Source organism: Aspergillus piperis (assembly GCF_003184755.1).
Source record: "Aspergillus piperis CBS 112811 unplaced genomic scaffold BO85scaffold_5, whole genome shotgun sequence".
NCBI lineage: Eukaryota > Fungi > Ascomycota > Eurotiomycetes > Eurotiales > Aspergillaceae > Aspergillus > Aspergillus piperis.
This window is the reverse complement of record NW_020291595.1, coordinates 1,517,833-1,534,923: the sequence shown is the minus strand read 5'-3', so window position 1 is coordinate 1,534,923 and position 17,091 is coordinate 1,517,833. Positions and strand designations below refer to the sequence as shown.

General features: G+C 50.5%; 4 protein-coding genes across 4 annotated transcripts; 1 reads left to right on the top strand and 3 right to left on the bottom strand.

Moving 5' to 3' along the window:
* Positions 1-2,126: 2,126 nt before the first annotated feature.
* BO85DRAFT_436874 (uncharacterized protein) lies at positions 2,127-4,172 on the top strand (the record flags this gene model as incomplete). Its single annotated transcript, XM_025658591.1, has 1 exon — positions 2,127-4,172. The coding sequence occupies one exon, from the start codon at positions 2,127-2,129 to the stop codon at positions 4,170-4,172; it is 2,046 nt and encodes a 681-aa protein (XP_025517867.1).
* Positions 4,173-5,471: 1,299 nt separating this feature from the next.
* Positions 5,472-7,769, bottom strand: BO85DRAFT_457988 (putative ABC transporter; the record flags this gene model as incomplete). The annotated part of the gene is made up of 8 exons (XM_025661555.1): positions 5,472-5,714; positions 5,781-6,058; positions 6,111-6,264; positions 6,326-6,405; positions 6,460-6,919; positions 6,966-7,224; positions 7,275-7,515; positions 7,589-7,769. 8 exons carry the CDS (start codon positions 7,767-7,769, stop codon positions 5,472-5,474), a joined length of 1,896 nt encoding a protein of 631 aa, XP_025517866.1.
* A 1,745-nt stretch (positions 7,770-9,514) lies between these two features.
* BO85DRAFT_447802 (glycoside hydrolase family 28 protein) lies at positions 9,515-11,267 on the bottom strand. Its single transcript, XM_025659789.1, has 3 exons — positions 10,758-11,267; positions 10,270-10,686; positions 9,515-10,192 (listed from the first exon to the last, which is right to left on the bottom strand). The coding sequence occupies exons 1-3, from the start codon at positions 10,962-10,964 to the stop codon at positions 9,728-9,730; spliced, it is 1,089 nt and encodes a 362-aa protein (XP_025517865.1). The 5' UTR covers positions 10,965-11,267; the 3' UTR covers positions 9,515-9,727.
* Positions 11,268-14,647: 3,380 nt separating this feature from the next.
* BO85DRAFT_447801 (arginine--tRNA ligase) lies at positions 14,648-17,042 on the bottom strand. The gene is made up of 4 exons (XM_025659788.1): positions 16,615-17,042; positions 15,241-16,535; positions 14,774-15,187; positions 14,648-14,720 (listed from the first exon to the last, which is right to left on the bottom strand). The coding sequence occupies exons 1-4, from the start codon at positions 16,837-16,839 to the stop codon at positions 14,714-14,716; spliced, it is 1,941 nt and encodes a 646-aa protein (XP_025517864.1). The 5' UTR covers positions 16,840-17,042; the 3' UTR covers positions 14,648-14,713.
* Between the last annotated feature and the right edge of the window lie 49 nt (positions 17,043-17,091).

Below are 17,091 nucleotides of genomic sequence, written 5' to 3'. Positions count from 1 at the left end.
ACTGGAGATAGTCCGCCATGGTGCCTTCTATTCATTGTAGACGCGGGAGAGAGAGTCCTGACGGACGGTAACGAGCGGTAATACCGGGTGAGTTAGCGGCAGATCAGGCATCGACCGGCAGCCAGTCAGGGTGGCATCCCCACCTCCTTGCGACTTCAACCGTTCCGACTCTTCTTTCTTCTCTTCTTTTCCAACCAGGAATGCCTCGGATAGAGATGAGACGCGATGCGATTGCTGACAGACCCGAAACGGGAAAATGAAGACTAGCAGGGATGTTTGGATATGGAAGAAAGGGAAAGCATGTCGAGTGTGCAGTTACGATGTCAATACTTGTATGGTTCGAAGCAATAGTGGGAATCTTCCTTCTCGGTTGTCCTTGATGGACTCAAAGAAAGAAAGAAGGTAGATAGTGGTAAGGAAGTATTTGCGTTGAGTCACGATGATAAGTTTGATTGGCGCGTGGTGGTATTTCATTCCATTCTTTTCTTACTTTTCTTTTCAAGTTCAATGAATCCGATCTGGAACTCTGTAATTCCGCCTTGCATCCGTCCTCGGGTCTGATTCGATCCGGGGTCTGTTGGTTTTCCACACAGTCAAGTATTATGAATCCCTTTCAACTTTTTTTTCTTTTCTTAATTTATCTTCCCAGTCTACGACGGAGTAGGGACACATCGTGAGATTCGTTCCGATCCGGTCCAGGGATGATGGGATGAAAGCTGACCGACGACGATGACTGACTGACTGACTGACTGACAGATTTACTCATTAAAAAGGCTATATCCATCCATCCATCCAATCTACTACTTACTCTGTACTCTCTGTCGGGCATTCCTCTCCAATCCATCCCCACCATTATTACTCTTAGCACAAGTCAAAAAGCAGTCCGTTCATCTTTCCAACCCCACTTCTGTCTGGTCTCTTCTCTTTTCCCCTCCATCCACTCACTCGGTTATCCACTCTACTCTTTCCCATCTACATCCACTTTTTTTTTTCTTTTCCCCTCCCCCTCTTCGTCAGGCCCCGACGGGACCACCAGAAACTCTACTACTGTTTGAAACCATACAACCAACCTTATCATTTTACCACTACCACCACCACCACCGCCGCCACAACAAAATACCACTCAATTTACGATACAAAAAAAAAAAAAAAAAAAAAAAAAAGGAGATAAATATAATCAAACCAGAAACTGAATAAAAATTCCCGCCAACCGTCTATTCGGTTACACGCTGCCCGACTGCATTGAGACTTGCAGCCCGTGGACATTTTCTGCCGGTCATCCTCCACTCACCGTCTGCCAGACTACAACTGCAGGCGCGCGCGCTCCTCCTTCTGTCTCGTTTCTTTCCCTTTCTTCTGCTTCGTTCCTCCGTTGGTTAACTTGGTTTGACCCACGCCTGCATCTTCCTTTCTCGCCGTCCACTCTTTCCGCCCGACTACATTCTACTAGTAGATACGGTCTCGTTTCCACCGCTGACCCTCCTCGCGCCAAACCAACCATAACCGACGCCTTCTCTTTTTTTTGCCCTTTCTTTTTTTTTTTTTGTCTCTTTTTTTCATTATTCTTCGATGGAGCCTGTGCAGCCTGTGGACGACGACTATTTTCACCACGAATCCACTCTTCGTCGCTGACCCCCGATCTAGACACACACCGTCTCCTGACTATTTTCTGGCCCATCTGCTGCCGGTCTCGTTTGCTTTGTTGAGGCTACCGCAGAAGTGGGTTCCCCGACACTGGCACTGGGCTGAATGGGGAGAGGGTGAAGCAGTCCAGCACCACCACTAAATTATCACTGGACGAAAGTGAAAAAAAATTAACAGAAAGAAAAAGACAAGAAGAAAGACTAGTAAAGAAAAGTCTGTCTTCGTTGAGTCATTCGCATGAGCAGCAGCTGGTGGCTGCTGTAGGCCACCCGGAGTCCTGAAAGCCTGTTGGATCACCACGTTTCACGTCATCCACACTGCACACTGTCGAGCCCTTTCCCAATCAATCCAACCTCTCCCCTCCCTCGCCTGTCTGTCTTGTCTTGTCTGTGTCTCCCCTTTCCACTCAAACCCACACCCACAGTTTCCCCCCCCTTCCCCTCTTAGGGTCGGGCCTTTCCTTGGCCGCCTTTCCAGAAGTCATGTCTGGAAAAGTCCCTCACGCCGCCTTCTGTGAGGAATATGATGAAGATGCCCATGTCATCCTTCCCGACACTCGTCAAGTCGCCAACCTCACTTCTAAGCGCTCCAAGCCTGTCTTGAGATCGCCTGCAGCCCCCCTGGTCGACGTTGCAAGTGACTCCGGCTATTCTAGTCGTACCGCCGCCACCGTCAACAGCACCCAATCTGGGCCGTCGGGCCGGAAGAGTCCTGTCCCTCTTAAATTAGACACCACCCTCGTCAAACGTGCTGACCTTGGCCGCGTTCGATCCAAAAGCAGCAGAGAACAATCCAAACCTCGGATCGTTCGTCCCCCTCGTGAGGACAAAATGCAGGTCGGCGCCTATCCCAACGGCGTGAGCCATGCTCCTGCCCACGCTCAGCGATCTCCCTCCAGGCCTCGTCGCCGTGAGACTTCGCAGATGCGCCATTACCCCGGCACCTGCTGGGAGTGTGATCAGGGCTTGTACCATGCTTCGTCAACTCCAGTCGACAGCCGACCATCCATGGACTATCCTTACTACATGTCGCAGCCTCCCTCATCGGCTCACGACTATCCTCCTCCCCCGTCACCGCGCGGGGACCCCCGGTACGCTCCCAACCCGGTCCAGGACATCCATGTGTCCCGCTCCAGCCGCCCCTCCGCCCGTGGCGGGGGTCCCATCTACCATCCCAACAACCGACCGGTGAGCTTTCATGGCATGCTGCCTGGCATGGGACAGATGGTGTACCAGCCCTCCAGCATGAGCCGCTACGAACATGGGCCCCCGCCGTCCTCATCAGCGTACGCCTACAACCCCTCCTCGTATGCGCCGTCTCATTACTCGCAACAGTCGCCTTATTACAGCGGCATGTCCGACTACGGCGCCCCTTCCGAGCATCGGCAGGAGCGATCGGTTTCCAGCACACGGGATGGGCGGGGGCGGCGCCCGTCTGTATATGGTGCGCCTGTGGTTGATTACGACTCTGCCTCAGCTGCTTTCGATGACGACGAGCCCTTGGATGCTGCCCCTCCTGTGCCACCACCGCCGCCTCGGGAGCCTCGACCTCGCCTACCCTCTCATTCTTCTCATGATCGCGACGAGGACTACTATCGCCGGCCACCGCTTAAGCACAAGAACACCCCGCAGATCATCCAGAAACGCCCAGAGCCGCGTAAAGGTGTATCGGCACCCTCCGTTACGTCCGATCGGCATTCTGCTCGGTCCTTTGATATGGCTGATATGAAGGATGCTTTGCCTGACGGCTACGGCTACCGCCGCTCCTCCCGGGAGACGGTCGTGCCGGCACGAAGCCGCAGCTACCGGCGCCCTACAGCCTATCACGAATCCGCTAGACCCTCGCGGATTGCCGTGGAGAACTCTCGCCGCCGTCAGCCAACTATCTACGACTTTCCCGACGATGACGATGAAGACGAGGACGAGGACGAGGACGAGGATGACGAGATGGATGAGAAGCATCGCGAGGCGGAGGAGTACCAAGCTACCCGCACAGCGAAGCCACCAGTGCCTCCGGCGCCACCCGTGCCGTTGACGGCAGATGCTCTCTTCAAGGCCAAGTCCTCGCAGCGCGCCGAGAGCGACAGTGGCAGCCAGAAGAGTCGCAGCAGCCGTGGGAGCGATGCCCGCACGCAGAGCGGTAGTAACGCTGGTTCCAAGCCAGAAGAGGATAACAACATTGTCATGACGCTAAACGGGGTCACGATGAGTTTCCCTCAGGATGGTGGAAAGAAGATCAGTGTCCGGACAGGCGAAGCTGGGGCGGTCGAGCTGAACATCGAAGGCAAGCAGCGATCGAAAAAGTATTTGACCAATGGATCGGAGTACACTGGCAGCGTGGCTCATAGTCGAAGGGAACTCGAAGATGCCCGACGGGTAAGGGAGATCGAAGATTCCCGGCGGGTGAGGGAGATTGAAGATGCCCGGCGGGTGAGGGAAATCGAAGATGCCCGGCGGGTACGAAGTGATCGCAAGTCAGATCGTGCCAGTCGACGCTCTAGCCGATCGACCTACGGCGGTCGATACTAGTTGTGCTTGACGACCATGATGACCTGGGGATACCGCTCCCTACCTGTCCTAGTATTTCTTCTGATCCACGTTTTGTCTCTTTCCACCTCACGCACTTCATCGGTTAGACTTTCGGAGCAAGGAGCACTGTTTGCTAAAAGTTCTTCTTCTGTCTTTTGTTGGGCGATCATTATGCGGCGGACCTCTGAACCATCACAATACCAAATGGGCATCTGGTCCGTTCTGCCCGGGTTCTTGAAAAAGTTGGAAGGTTCGTTTTGGGAAAAAAGAGCTCTGCTTTGCCATGGGAGGCTATTTTATTGCATTGGTATGGTTTACGACTTGGTTTTTGGTCTCGGGTGTTATAAAGAAGAGAGGCGGGTTTCACCGATCACGTCCATCATGGCGACATGATTGTATGATTCTGATGACCTGCATGACCTTTGTTTATGTCTGATGTTATGTCTTATGTTTGATGTCATGTTGATGCCCCATCATGTCCTGTGTCTGGTATTCATGTTGCGATTTTGATGTCTGGGAGCGTTTGTATTATTCTTTTCGAATGGCCCACCTGTTCTTTCTGCCGTGTGCTCGTCATGACATGAGCAATGGCAGAGGAAGAAGGTATACCCGGTTATGTGATTCGATGTATTTCCTTGTCCTGGTTCCCTTTATTTTACCCCAATTCCCCTTGAGTTACTTCTTTTCTCCCTTCGCGTAGTTGGGTGCCGTTGCCCCTTTCATCCACCTTGTACCTTGTGTTATCTTCATGGATACCTACCTCTGTTTGACCACCTTTGATGATTCCCCTTGCTGCTGATTTCCGTATTTATTCAACCATCCATCGGTGACGGAGCCATGGAATGAAATGTGTTCCTAGCGACGATGTCTCCATACTACCTTGTTTTGTTTTTTCCATGTTTCCATTTTCCAGCGATTGTTTCAATACCCTTGATGTTTTACCTTTACCCATCATCCAGTACCCCCTTAGCGAAAAATTACAATGGAAACAAACATACCATCCTTATAATTAAGCAGATGTAAACCTCATCTTTTTCCATACATAGTATATAGAGTATATGTCTGACCGCCATCCACAAGATCCTATCTCATTCTTAAGAATAACTATTTGCCCTAACCCTTCCATTCAACTATCACCCACACCCAGACACAATTCAATAAGATGTAGACAGACGCCAACCCCACTCTTCCAAATATCTTATTCTAATCTAATAATCATAATTAAGCAATTATTACAGAACCCGATATCCCAGCCCCTACCTTCCACAGTAGTATCATATGATATGATAGATATCTCATCTAAGTCCTCCTCAGTACCAACGCAAAATACGCAAAAAGCCGATACACAGCAATAATCCCCATCAGGATGCCCACCCACTTCCCCGTCCTACCCGTAGCATACCCGTATTCTTGAAGTACGCCTGTCCCCCGGATCTTGCACTCATTGGCCAAATCCGTTTGGTACATGCATTGGCAGGAGTCACCGCAGGAGTAGATTCTATGTTGAAATTCGTTGACCATCATGCCTTGGAAGACGTATGCCTGTTATTATTTCCATTGTCAGTATTGGGTGTGATTGGATGGAGGGAGGGGTATTTGGGGCAGTACCTGGTAATCGATGTAGTGGAAAACATATTTCCAGAACGGGTTGAGGATCTTGGGGGTGACGAGGAACCCGCCGACGCTCATCCAGAGGCCGTTAGCGAAGGCGACGAGGGCGAGGGAGATGACGAAGTTGGGGAAGATGGAGGTTATGAAGACGACGAGTGATTCGGCGGCGACGAGGTCCAGGAAGAGCCACATTACCCAGGTGAAGAAGGAGGTGGCGGTGGGGTTGAAGTTGGAGAGCCAGTAGGAGATGATGGAGAAGAGGAGGGAGATTAGGACTGTATTTGTCAGTGGGTGGAGTGGAATATCGGGTGGAAAGAGGGGATTTACAGAGGAAGGGGAGGCCGATGATAAAGTTGGAGACGATGAAGGGGAGGGCGCCGTAGAGACCGTTGGCGCGTTCTTTGATGAAGGTCATGCGGTCCTCGATGAAGGCGGGGACGTAGGCTACGGCCATGAAGCTCATGAAGGCGGAGCCGAAGAACTGGTGATGATTAGGATGTTAGCTGTGTTGTTTTAGTTGGGGGATTGGGATGGGGGCTTACGATCGCGTTGATAAAAGGCTGGATGTAGCTCTGTTCTGTGTGTAGGCGCAGCCAGACGGTTCCCATCATGATCGCCAGCCCTAATGAACAAGTCAGTTTATCTCGTCTTGTTGGGAGATGGTCGATCTACGCACCCAGGTACATGACGATACGGATGCCGTATGCCACGACATCACGGTAACTCTTGATGAAGGAGCGGTGCAAGAGAGTAAGAGTGATGCTGAGAATGCCCGGGCGACTTAACTCGTCCATGTCGAATTTCGCCGACTGCTTCTCGGATAAGACGGTCCGCTGCGAGACCTGCTCTGTTAGCGCTGCGGCGTTGGGGGACTCAGTCCAGCTTGCATGAATCCGCTGGACCTGATCCTTGGACATGGCGTGTGTGCTGCCTGCAAAGTCGGAGCTGACAAGATCGAGGATGAACTCAGCCGGGTTGGTGTTCATTGGAAGCGAATAGCCAATACTGTCGAAATAGGTCGGCACTTCTGTGACAGGACCGAAGTAGCACGTCTTCCCGCTCGAGAGGAGGAGCAGCTTATCGAAAAGCTGGAATGTAGTTGTGGACGGCTGATGGATACTGGCGATAATGATGAGCTGCGAGACGTTAGTAATTGCAGGTCACTGAATGGAATAGACGTACGTTGTTTGCAACCGCCATCTCCTTAACGTAGGAGATGACCTCGAAACTGGCCGATGAGTCCAGTCCGCTGGTCGGTTCATCCAAAAACAGAATCTTAGGGCACGTCATGAGTTGACTCGCCACGCTAACACGCCGTTTCTGACCACCACTGATTCCCTTGCGAATGGGCGTGCCAACCAAAGTGGATGCCTGGTTCTGAATTCCAAATGCCTGTAAAAGAGAGTGAATGCGCTCTTTCCGTTGAAGTTTTGTAACCGAGCTAGTTCATCAGCATCCACGCCAATTAACACACTCTAGGATAATACACACCTGGGCAACGAGAGATCTGCGGCAAACTTCAATGTCTCGCGCACCGTCAACGACCCGATCAGTGCATCCTCCTGCTCCACGTAAGAAGTGAGTCGACCAAATGTCGCATTATCGACCGTCTTGCCATCTATATAGCCATCTCCAGTAGTCTTTGCTCCCGATGATGCTGCGCGACGAGCCAAAACGTTGAGTAGAGTAGTCTTGCCGCATCCCGAGGGACCCATCAAAGCGACTAGTTCGCCTGTTTCATTGGTAGAGTTAATCGGGTGTTCATCCGGGATGGGTACATAGAGTTCCGGGAAGTAACCACCAACCTTGCTGGACTGACCCGCTGATCCCATCGATCAGGTTCCGGGGCTGTTTGGTATGGCGGTCCTTGACGGTGACGGTGAGATCGCGCCAGGAAAAGTTGTTGACGGTATTGTTCTTGAAGAAGCTGGTGGCTTCATTGCGCTCAAGGTCCGAGCCATCAAGCTTAGATGAGAGGTCATCCATATTCTTTGGTCTGAAGGGAATGAATGAGGGCTATAGGCTTGTAACCGGCGGTGGGGGGAACCTTGAAGTATGGGAAAGTCTCAAATAAGGAAAAGAATAGTAGAAGGTTTCACAATGTCACACTTCTAATCATGCCTTGCTATTCTGACTACTGTCTCAGAATAGCGTCTAGTAGTAGCAAATTGTAGAGCAGAATTAAAAATCAGAAAAGATAAGAAAGAGGAGGGACAGGCGAAGTAAATAAACGACTCACAGACCACTGCAACCGAACCCCGGTCCGGTCACAAGGGGAGGAACAGCGAGACGCCGCTAGTCTCCAGCACATTGCAGCATCCATCATAGTGAGAAAGAACAGCAAATGCCATGTGGGAAGGCAAAGAGGGTGACATCTCCGAGCTTCTCGTGTTGCTTTTCGCTGCCACACTTTGGGACCCGAGATGAGAGGCTTTTTGGTTAAGGTCCCCGAAGCCCGCACAACAGGTCGCCACTTTCTCCCCCTCCAAGCCCGAGGACGGCGTCTTCGCCCGAGTTCGCAACGATCATAAGCTGGCTGAGCCACGATGATGTGAACCCATCTCGATAAAGTAAGTTAGATAGGTAGTCTAGGTTTAAACCATTAGTTTGTTGTTGGGCGGGTGGATCGCCGTCGGGGCTCCACCCTGGAGAATGGAGAAAAAAGAAGGGAAGGCTGAGAACGCCGTTCATCTGCTGAACCAAACGAACGCCTTGTGAAAGAAAAAAAGAAAATAACAATGACCCAAATAAGCAAGCATAAGGGAACTATTAGCGATGAACTGGAGATGGAGACAATCATGGAACGTGATTGGTGGCATTCTTCTCCAGACCCTGGACAGGATTTCTTATCAGCTCCTGCTATTAAGTGAACTACTAAGGTAACTACTAACTAGTCGCACTTACTTAGTCTGGCCAGCTGAACCATCCTCCTCATCATCCTCATCATCATCCATCAGGCTGAAAGATCCCCCTCCTCCTCCTCTTTCCCTCCAATTGGATTATCTTTACTATCAGCAGTAACTACCACTAGTACATACTACTACGTACATGATAATACTACTGCTTTCAGCCCCGCCATGTCATCGGGGACCTGCTGCCACATTTTCCCCCTCCTTCCCATGCCTGTGAGGAGAATATACTATTACAATCACCATTATCGCCCATTAATCATCTAAACGAGTACTTGGTAACCTCTCTCCCAGTAGTCCAGTTAGATCCAATCTAAATCCATACATAACATCATGACAAACAATGTGATATGTCCCTCTCTGTACCTGGCTGGCATCACACACATCTTGGTGTAACGGTCGCTTGTCGATCCCCTACCCCCTCCGTCCTAGTCTAACCTGCACAATGCAATTCATCCTCACTTCATCACCGCTCCTTGTTTCTTCCCCCATCACGCAGGTGTGGAGGCTTTGTTTTGACTTTTTGAGTTTGGCGGCGGAAGATTAGTCTGCGATCGGAGGCGGAGGTGGCTTGTTACTGTAATGAGATTGTCTGCCTATTGAACGGAATAAAATTGTGCATTCCAGCGATGACAACGTAAAGTTGTGCCAGATACGCGTCGGTAAAATAGTTTGTGCTACAGTGGGTATAAGACAAGGTGTGTGGGATCACAGCGAGCAGATCGGCTTGCGTGGCACCTCATGAGAGCCACGCCTGGTCAGTCCAGATGGAAACATGCCCTGACTTGGAAAGGCGCTATACTGAATTTACGATGGATTGGATTTCTTTGTCTTCTAGATTCGCTTTCAAGGACTGCTTTTGATGATCGTTGTAGATTAGACTCGAGTCATCTATTCTTCCAATGATACTCTAAAAATTAAAAGCTAATACAAACACTTCCGGCATTCGGCCAGAGTCCAGAACGGAATAAAACTCTCTCGCAGCCTTACTACTAGTTAAGGCCCAACACCTCGACATAGCTATCAAGAGACCGCTTAGTCGCTGCAGGAAGCGCCCGAGGGGACGTTCTTGCACTTGCTGCTCTTCTTGCCGCCAGTCACATCAACACCGCTCCAGGTCCAGTTCGAGCAGCTGCCGGAACCGCACAGGATGTAGATGTCAGTACCAGAGCTCTTGACGCTGCCGGTGACCTTCTTGAAAGTGATGTCCTCAACCTTGACACCGTTGGTGGGCGTGCCGGTGGGGCTGCCGTTCTCGTAGTCCTGCTCAACGACGATACCGTACTTGCTGATGTCGGACAGGGTGATGTCCTCGAACTTGACGTTCTCGACAGTGCCGGTCTTGCCGTAGATGGTCTTGATACGGACACCGTTCTGGGAGTTGAGCACCTTGGAGTTGGAGATGGTCACGTCGTTGACGGTGTTGTCGCTGCGGCCACCGATGGAACCAATGGAGAGACCGTGGCCACCGTCACAGTAACCGTTGGTGAAAGTGATGTGCTGTGTTCGAGTTAGTCTCTGATGTTTTGCAGCTCCGGGACAGGGACGGCTTTTTTGGCAACAGCACATATACATACCTCACCCGAGTTGATGGCCAGGCAATCATCCTGGTTGTAGACGGTGGCACCGTCGATGGTGATGTAGGTACTCTGACCAATATCAAAGGCATCGGTGTTGTGGCCCTTGCTCGTACCGGCGGAGTTGTCGATGGTCACGTCGGTGATGGTCAGGTGGTCGGCCAGGATGCTGAAGCCCTGGACGGGGGTGTTGTAGATCTTCAGGCCGGTGATGCTGGACTCGTCGAGCTTGTGGGCCTGGAAGAACTTGGGCTTGGTCTTGCCACCGTTGCTGCCCTTGCCGTCCCACCAACGAGCACCGTCGCAGTTAATCTTGGCACCGGAGGCCTGCTTGACGGTGATGTCGGTACCGGACATGGAGATCAGGGGACCCTTCCATTCCTTGTAGCCGAAGGTGGTTTCACCCTCGAAGATGACCTGTGAGGGGAGAAAATTAGTTGGTCCAAGAAGGGTTGAGAAGAGACTCAAGAGAGCGAGGGAAGACGTACGGTAGTACCCTTCTTGAGGCCAGTCAAGTCAAGAGTCTCACCGGCGGGGACCGCGATGTTGTCGAGGGTGATGGTGGAGCAAGAGGACTTGCCAGACTTGGCAGCAGAGGCGGAGGTGAAAGTGCAGGAGCGCTTCTCAAGAGGAGCAGCGGCGGCCAGCGCAGCGCCCATAGTGGCAGCCACGAAAGCGTTCTGGAGGAAATGCATGGTGAAAACGAAGGAATGGAACCTGGATCAACCGGGTACAATTAAGGAAGGACTAGAGAGAAGCTGGGAAAGGAAAGAGAAGAAAGAGAGACAGAGAGCGTGATGAGGAAAGAAAAGACCAGCCATAGAGAGGGATGCAAAGAGATCTATAAGTAGGTTTTTCGCTCGACTCGTTGTGCCCTCCACTCATCCCCTATTCTTGGATATAACGGCGAGACATCGGAAGTATGAGAATTGGTTCAGGACCCTGGAAGCCACATCGAACGATCGAAGGAACCCCGCTGGAGACGGCGGTTTGAGGATGAAATGAAGTGGGCATCTAGACCTGCACGGAACAGGAAGGAAGGCTAGCCAAGCTCGCTAAGCTCGAAGAAAGAAAGGGTCCGATGGGTCCCAGAAAAGCAGTAGCGCCCAGTAGTTGGACCAGCGCGCCTTCCCCACTAGAAAACCATTAGGCATCCGGGTTTTTGCTGCTTTCGGCGCCATCCCGAGACACTCCTTTATTATACTTTCTATTGTTTTCTTATCGATCGCATTAATGATCACATAAGGTAGGACTTCTCGGCAGTTGGATTCTTTGCCGACATTTTCTTTCTCTACTGATGAGAAAAAGAGAGCAATAGAGTTATACACACTTGACATAGTATGGTTCTCGGGAACACCCTCAGGATCGGCAGCATTGGCATCTCGCCGATCCCTAGCCCTACTGCCCTAAGAACTCTCGGCCTTCGCGGCAACCGAGGCGGATACATAAAATCTTTGACCAAGCCCACCGAAACGAGAATGAACCCAACTCCGTAGTTCTCACCCTGAAACAAGCGGATCATGTTGCTAATCCATATCAACCAGGGGTTCGTTCGCTGACAGGTTCTGCACAGGATGCAAACGCCAAGCTTCCATATTATCCTCCTTCCACCACGCGCTAGGCAATTAGTTTGGCACTGGATCCCCTTCAATATCATCCACTGGATTCGAGATTATTAAGTTCAGGCCATAATCACTGGTTTCTCGGATATTCCGGTGAATAATCTCGGAGATTTCCCCACAACAATAAATGAATATTCCCCTGGTACTAATGTAGTGCGTCTAAGATGCTTCAATTGAGGGCATCGGGATACAACCAGTAGGAACTCTCGCGATAACTATTGTTTACCGTTACCCGACAACATATGACTACCATGTTTTTACCGGCATTGCCGGAGGAGCAACAATATGTCAGTCGGGAGTTTGGGCCCACAGGTTTCCTCTCATATCCAGACTGCTTTCCCAGAATTAGGAAGACATCTTTCCTGAAGCTGTCATTTTCAGCCACCGGCTAGTTAATTCTTGACAACAAGATGCTCTACATGGCTAGTGTATTTGACGGACTATGTCGGGGCTCAACAAACTTCAAAAGTGGACCTCGAGACGAGGGATGGAATGCAAGATAGCTGGTCTGCAACGGTCAATTCAATTTCCGGATAAACAGGGACCAAAAGGCAATTTACTTCTAGCATACTTAACTTGATTGCAGAGACCTTAACTGGCTAGTCTCTAAAGCCTTCCGCTTACAAATGCAAGCCACAATGGATCCCTTGTCGCACCATAAAATAACCGGTCAATCGTCCGTGCTTGATGGTTATGGCTTTACTATCACGCATCCCGTATACTATACGATTAGACTCGACTATCGCAAATGACAAAGCTGAGCCCGGGCAACCTCGTCATCTACAAAATGATCATGGATGTCAGATAACTTGCCCTTGGAACCACGCAAGGCTATTCACTGCTACCGACTAAGCCTCTAAGAATATATGGGAATTCGACACTAAGAGTGCCACCACTGAAGCTGTTGTACAGCAACCAAATCAGACCACTCTCCTTTGTGTATCTTCAATATATACTTCTGGAACCCCATCCCCACTACCTGACACTAGGTCCCTGCCGGCCAAGTTAGTCCATTCCTTCACCTGGATAAATCAAGGTAATTTGCCCCTGAAGCACACCACTATATACCCCGGGTATATATTGAAGCACGCTAGACGGTAGCTTACAATGAGTATTCAGGTTAATTCCTCTCACCAAGGTATCAAGCGCTAGGAAGTGAAAAGCCTCTAAGGATATTTGAAGGTTTTGTTTACCCGAGAAGCCAACCAATAACCCTCAACACGAGTCAGACAGTGTCTGAAAGTCATATATAAACGAATCAGGAACCTGGAAGACTACACGGGGCTATTTTTATTCGGAGCGGCTCGGTCTCCTGGTGGAGTAGGTATGCTGTCAATTCCTGTTCCGGACTGCGTGCTGGAACCTGTTCTTGAGTGGGAAAAACATGCGTATTCGTATTATCATAATTGAGTTATAGAAGGGCTAAGGGCGTTATCGTAATGAGAAGAGCGATAGGTACCGTACAATAGCAGTATTTCTATCTGGATATCCTACAGATTCACCGTTACCAGGAATGATAGATAAATCCTTATGCTAGGAGTCGTGTCTCACCTACCTACTTCTACTAAGTACCATAGCTATGCTCGCATAGAACAGTAACAGGATGAATGCATGCATATAATACCAAGCATCTGCATCTGAATCTCTTAATCCAGTATAAATGTCCACTCCTCCACTGAATCTCAGTAATTAGATCTATAATATTCCCCAAGAACATATACCCATCCGATGAGCAGTGCTTTCTGTTTCCTTGACTAATGGATTGCCCCTTCTTTTCTTCAGAGCGAAGTGGCGACAGTGAACTAAAGTCCCGCTGTGCACTTAAATGTTGTTATCACTTAGTATGCTCAATAGTAGAAAGTAAATTGGCTTCCGTAGCATCATACACAACTTCCCATTGAACCATTGTGCATACTAATGCCAGTCTTCCTAGGTTTATTTCTCATTGGTATCATTGAAGGGAGTACTTGATAGTAGTACTTGATCAATATCGATCATGTAGTTGGCTATTTATGCAGTACTATCAAGTAATTCTGGTGTTTACTTTAGGCACTCTTACCTCAATCAACATATTATATATATACTATATACCCCGATATCATGCTCTCAAGCGACCCTTCAAGCATGTCGATGAAAAATCAGAACTTCGGATCGAATAAGCGCGCATGAGATAATAGTATCTATTCTCTTTCAGAATACTCTACCAGTCTAGATCCATTTGATCATATAACCAAAATCTATACTCTGACTTATCCAAAGATCAGCCTCCCCCCAATGCATCCCAACCAACCACGTGATCGACAGCCAAGTCCTGAAAGAATAATTTCCACACAGATAATCAATTACTAACCAAAACTTTACTGTAAGAAACCAAAAATAAACTTTTCGCAGGAATCCCGAAGATCTGGTGAGACTACGACCTGCAAAATGCAAAAAAGCAAAGTCGATCACGTTGACTACTAGTCAAGTCCCCGAGGCCGAAAGTCTCCACTGGTGGTTGCGGTTGTTGTTTCCCGAGGACGGCGTCTACTTAACAAGTTACATACCCGCTCGGGTGGCTGCCTTGCGGGGATTATGGTTTTGAGTTTCGGTGATTACTCAAAGGGCTTCTAGATACTAGGACGCCGACATGATCTGATATTCGGACGAGACTGTCGATCAAATCGGGGTTCATGGGGCGGAGTATTATTCCGGCTTTAAGATACTAGTTTTTCCCCTAATACTACGGTGTGATTGATAATTTTTTGAATGTGATATGAACGCTGGAAAAAGATGCTTGGTATTTGGTCACACTAAATGTATATCTTTTATGGTCGCTTCCATTACATACTAGTGACTCATTAGTACTGTGTATGATAAAGCGGATATGAGGCTTAACGTACCGGTTGACGGGGCTGAGACCCAGGATGCGCATACCGTTGTGCAGCACCTGGCGGGCGGACTCGTACAGAGCCATACGGGCCTTCTTGAGCTCAGGCTCGCTACCAACAACCTTGAGCACATCGTAGCTGGAGCTGAGCACGTGAGTCATGCGGAACAGGTAGGTGAGGATGGTAGTGGGCTCCAGGGTGCGGTTCGTGTTGAGCAGCACATCGGGCCACTGGGCGAGGAGACGAGCAAGGTCGGTGGCGTGGGTCTCGGTAAGGAGGCTCAGGTTGGCGGTGTCGAGCTCGTCGACATTCAGGCCGGACTTGCGCACAATGGAGCAAAGACGGGCGTGGGCGTATTGCAGGTAGGGACCAGTGTCACCCTCGAACGAGGTCATGGCATCCAGGTTGAAGTCGTATCCGTTGATACTGTGTGACCATTAGCATTTTGTGATTATCATGGGGAGAAGGAATATACGTACCGCTTTCCGGTCATGTCCTGAACCATGACGGAGGACATACCCAGGATGTCGGCAGTGCCCTCAGGGTCGGCGACCTGCTCGTACTTCTCGGTGTTCTTCTTCATGACTTCGTGCATCTTGTCACGGACATCCTGGAGGATGTCGTCCAAGAACTTGACGGTACCCTTACGAGTGCTCATACCGCGCACCATACCGAAGTTGATGTGCTGGCAGCGGCTGGCCAGATCCTTGTAGCCCATGAGTTCAGTGATCTTGAACAGCTGAGCCAAGTGGAGATCCTGCTGAGCGGCAACGACGTAGATCATCTTGTCGAACTTGTAGGCCTCCTCACGCTCGAGGATGGCTCCAATATCACGGGTCAGGTAGAGAGGAGTGCCGTCCTTGCGGACGATGATGGCCTTTCCAAGCTTCTTGGCGCCGTGCTTGGTGAAGTCGACGATGACAGCACCCTCGGACTTCTCAGACACGCCGGCCTTCTCCATGGTTTGGTAAGCGGCGGTCATGCTCTCCTGCTTGATCTGAGACTCTCCAGAGTAGACGTCAAAGTCAATGTTCAGACGAGCATAGGTCTGTCTGTACTTCTCGATACTGAGCTCACGGAACCGGCGCCAGAGAGCAAGGGCTTCCTGGTTACCATCCTCCATGCTCTTGAAGTAACGGCGGGCATTCTCATCCTCACTGGCATCGACAAGCTTAGCAAGCTCCTTCTCCTGCTCAGCGGCGTCCTCACCCTTCTCCTTCTTGGCCTTGATCTGCTCCTTGAGCTCCTTGATGGGGCCTTCCTGCTCGGAGACGATGCCGTTGATCTTGACGTAGACGTTGAACAGGTGGTTGATAGGGTCCTTGGTCAGCTCCTCCTCGCTACCGAACATCTTGAAACCATTGGCAAGCAGACCGTACTGCTTACCCCAGTCACCAAGGTAGTTCATCTTGATGACGTCCCATCCCATGACCGTGTAAAGGTTGGCGAGGAAACCACCAATGATGGTACTGCGCAAGTGACCAGCGTGGAAGGGCTTGGCGATGTTGGGAGACGAGAACTCGACGATGATGCGCTTGCGACCCTTGGAGGGGTCGGCGGGGTCGCGCAGACCAACGTTGCCATTGGTACCAAAGGCAGATTTCTCCTTCAAGATACGGCTAACGACGTTCTTGGTGAGGCGCTCCGGGCGGAAGAAGAACTGCATGTGAGGGCCGAAGGCAACGGGGGGGAGGATGAGGTCGGACTCGGGGAACTTCTCGACGAGTTCCTTGCACAGCTCCTGGGGGTTCTTCTTGATCTGAAGGGAGGGGACCTAGAGAAAACATATTACGTTAGTTGGTGTCAAGTGGCCCTATGGAACTCATCCAATTGTGATTTTAGAAGTCGCGTACCGGCAACACCAGGTCACCCTTGTCCAACGAGTTCGTCCATGCGATGCGGGAGAAGATCTTCTCCGCGTCCAAGCCGGTGATCTTGGCCAGCTCCTCGGCAATGTGCTCTCTGTAGACGTCGACGGGGTTCAGGGAGGGGAAGCAGTTGGGGAACTTGGAGGTCTCGGAGGTCGACTGAATAGAGAGTCCCTCAACGGAGACAGCGAGGTCGGAGGCGGACGTCATGGCGGCAGCTTTGTTCTTCAAAAGCGACGCAGAGGAAAAAGACGAGCGCCAGGGATTTAAAAGAGGCGAAGAAAAAGCACCGCGGGCGCAGGAACAGCGACTATTTTGTGTGTAGTATGAGCGGACAGACTGGAAAATGCCGCTGGAAAATCGGCGTGCCCCGCTTACCAGATGGCGACCCATAAATGGAGGGGAATCGAGAGCCTCGCTTTGGAGGGGGACTTTTTTCTTTGCTCTTTAGCCTCCATTCGG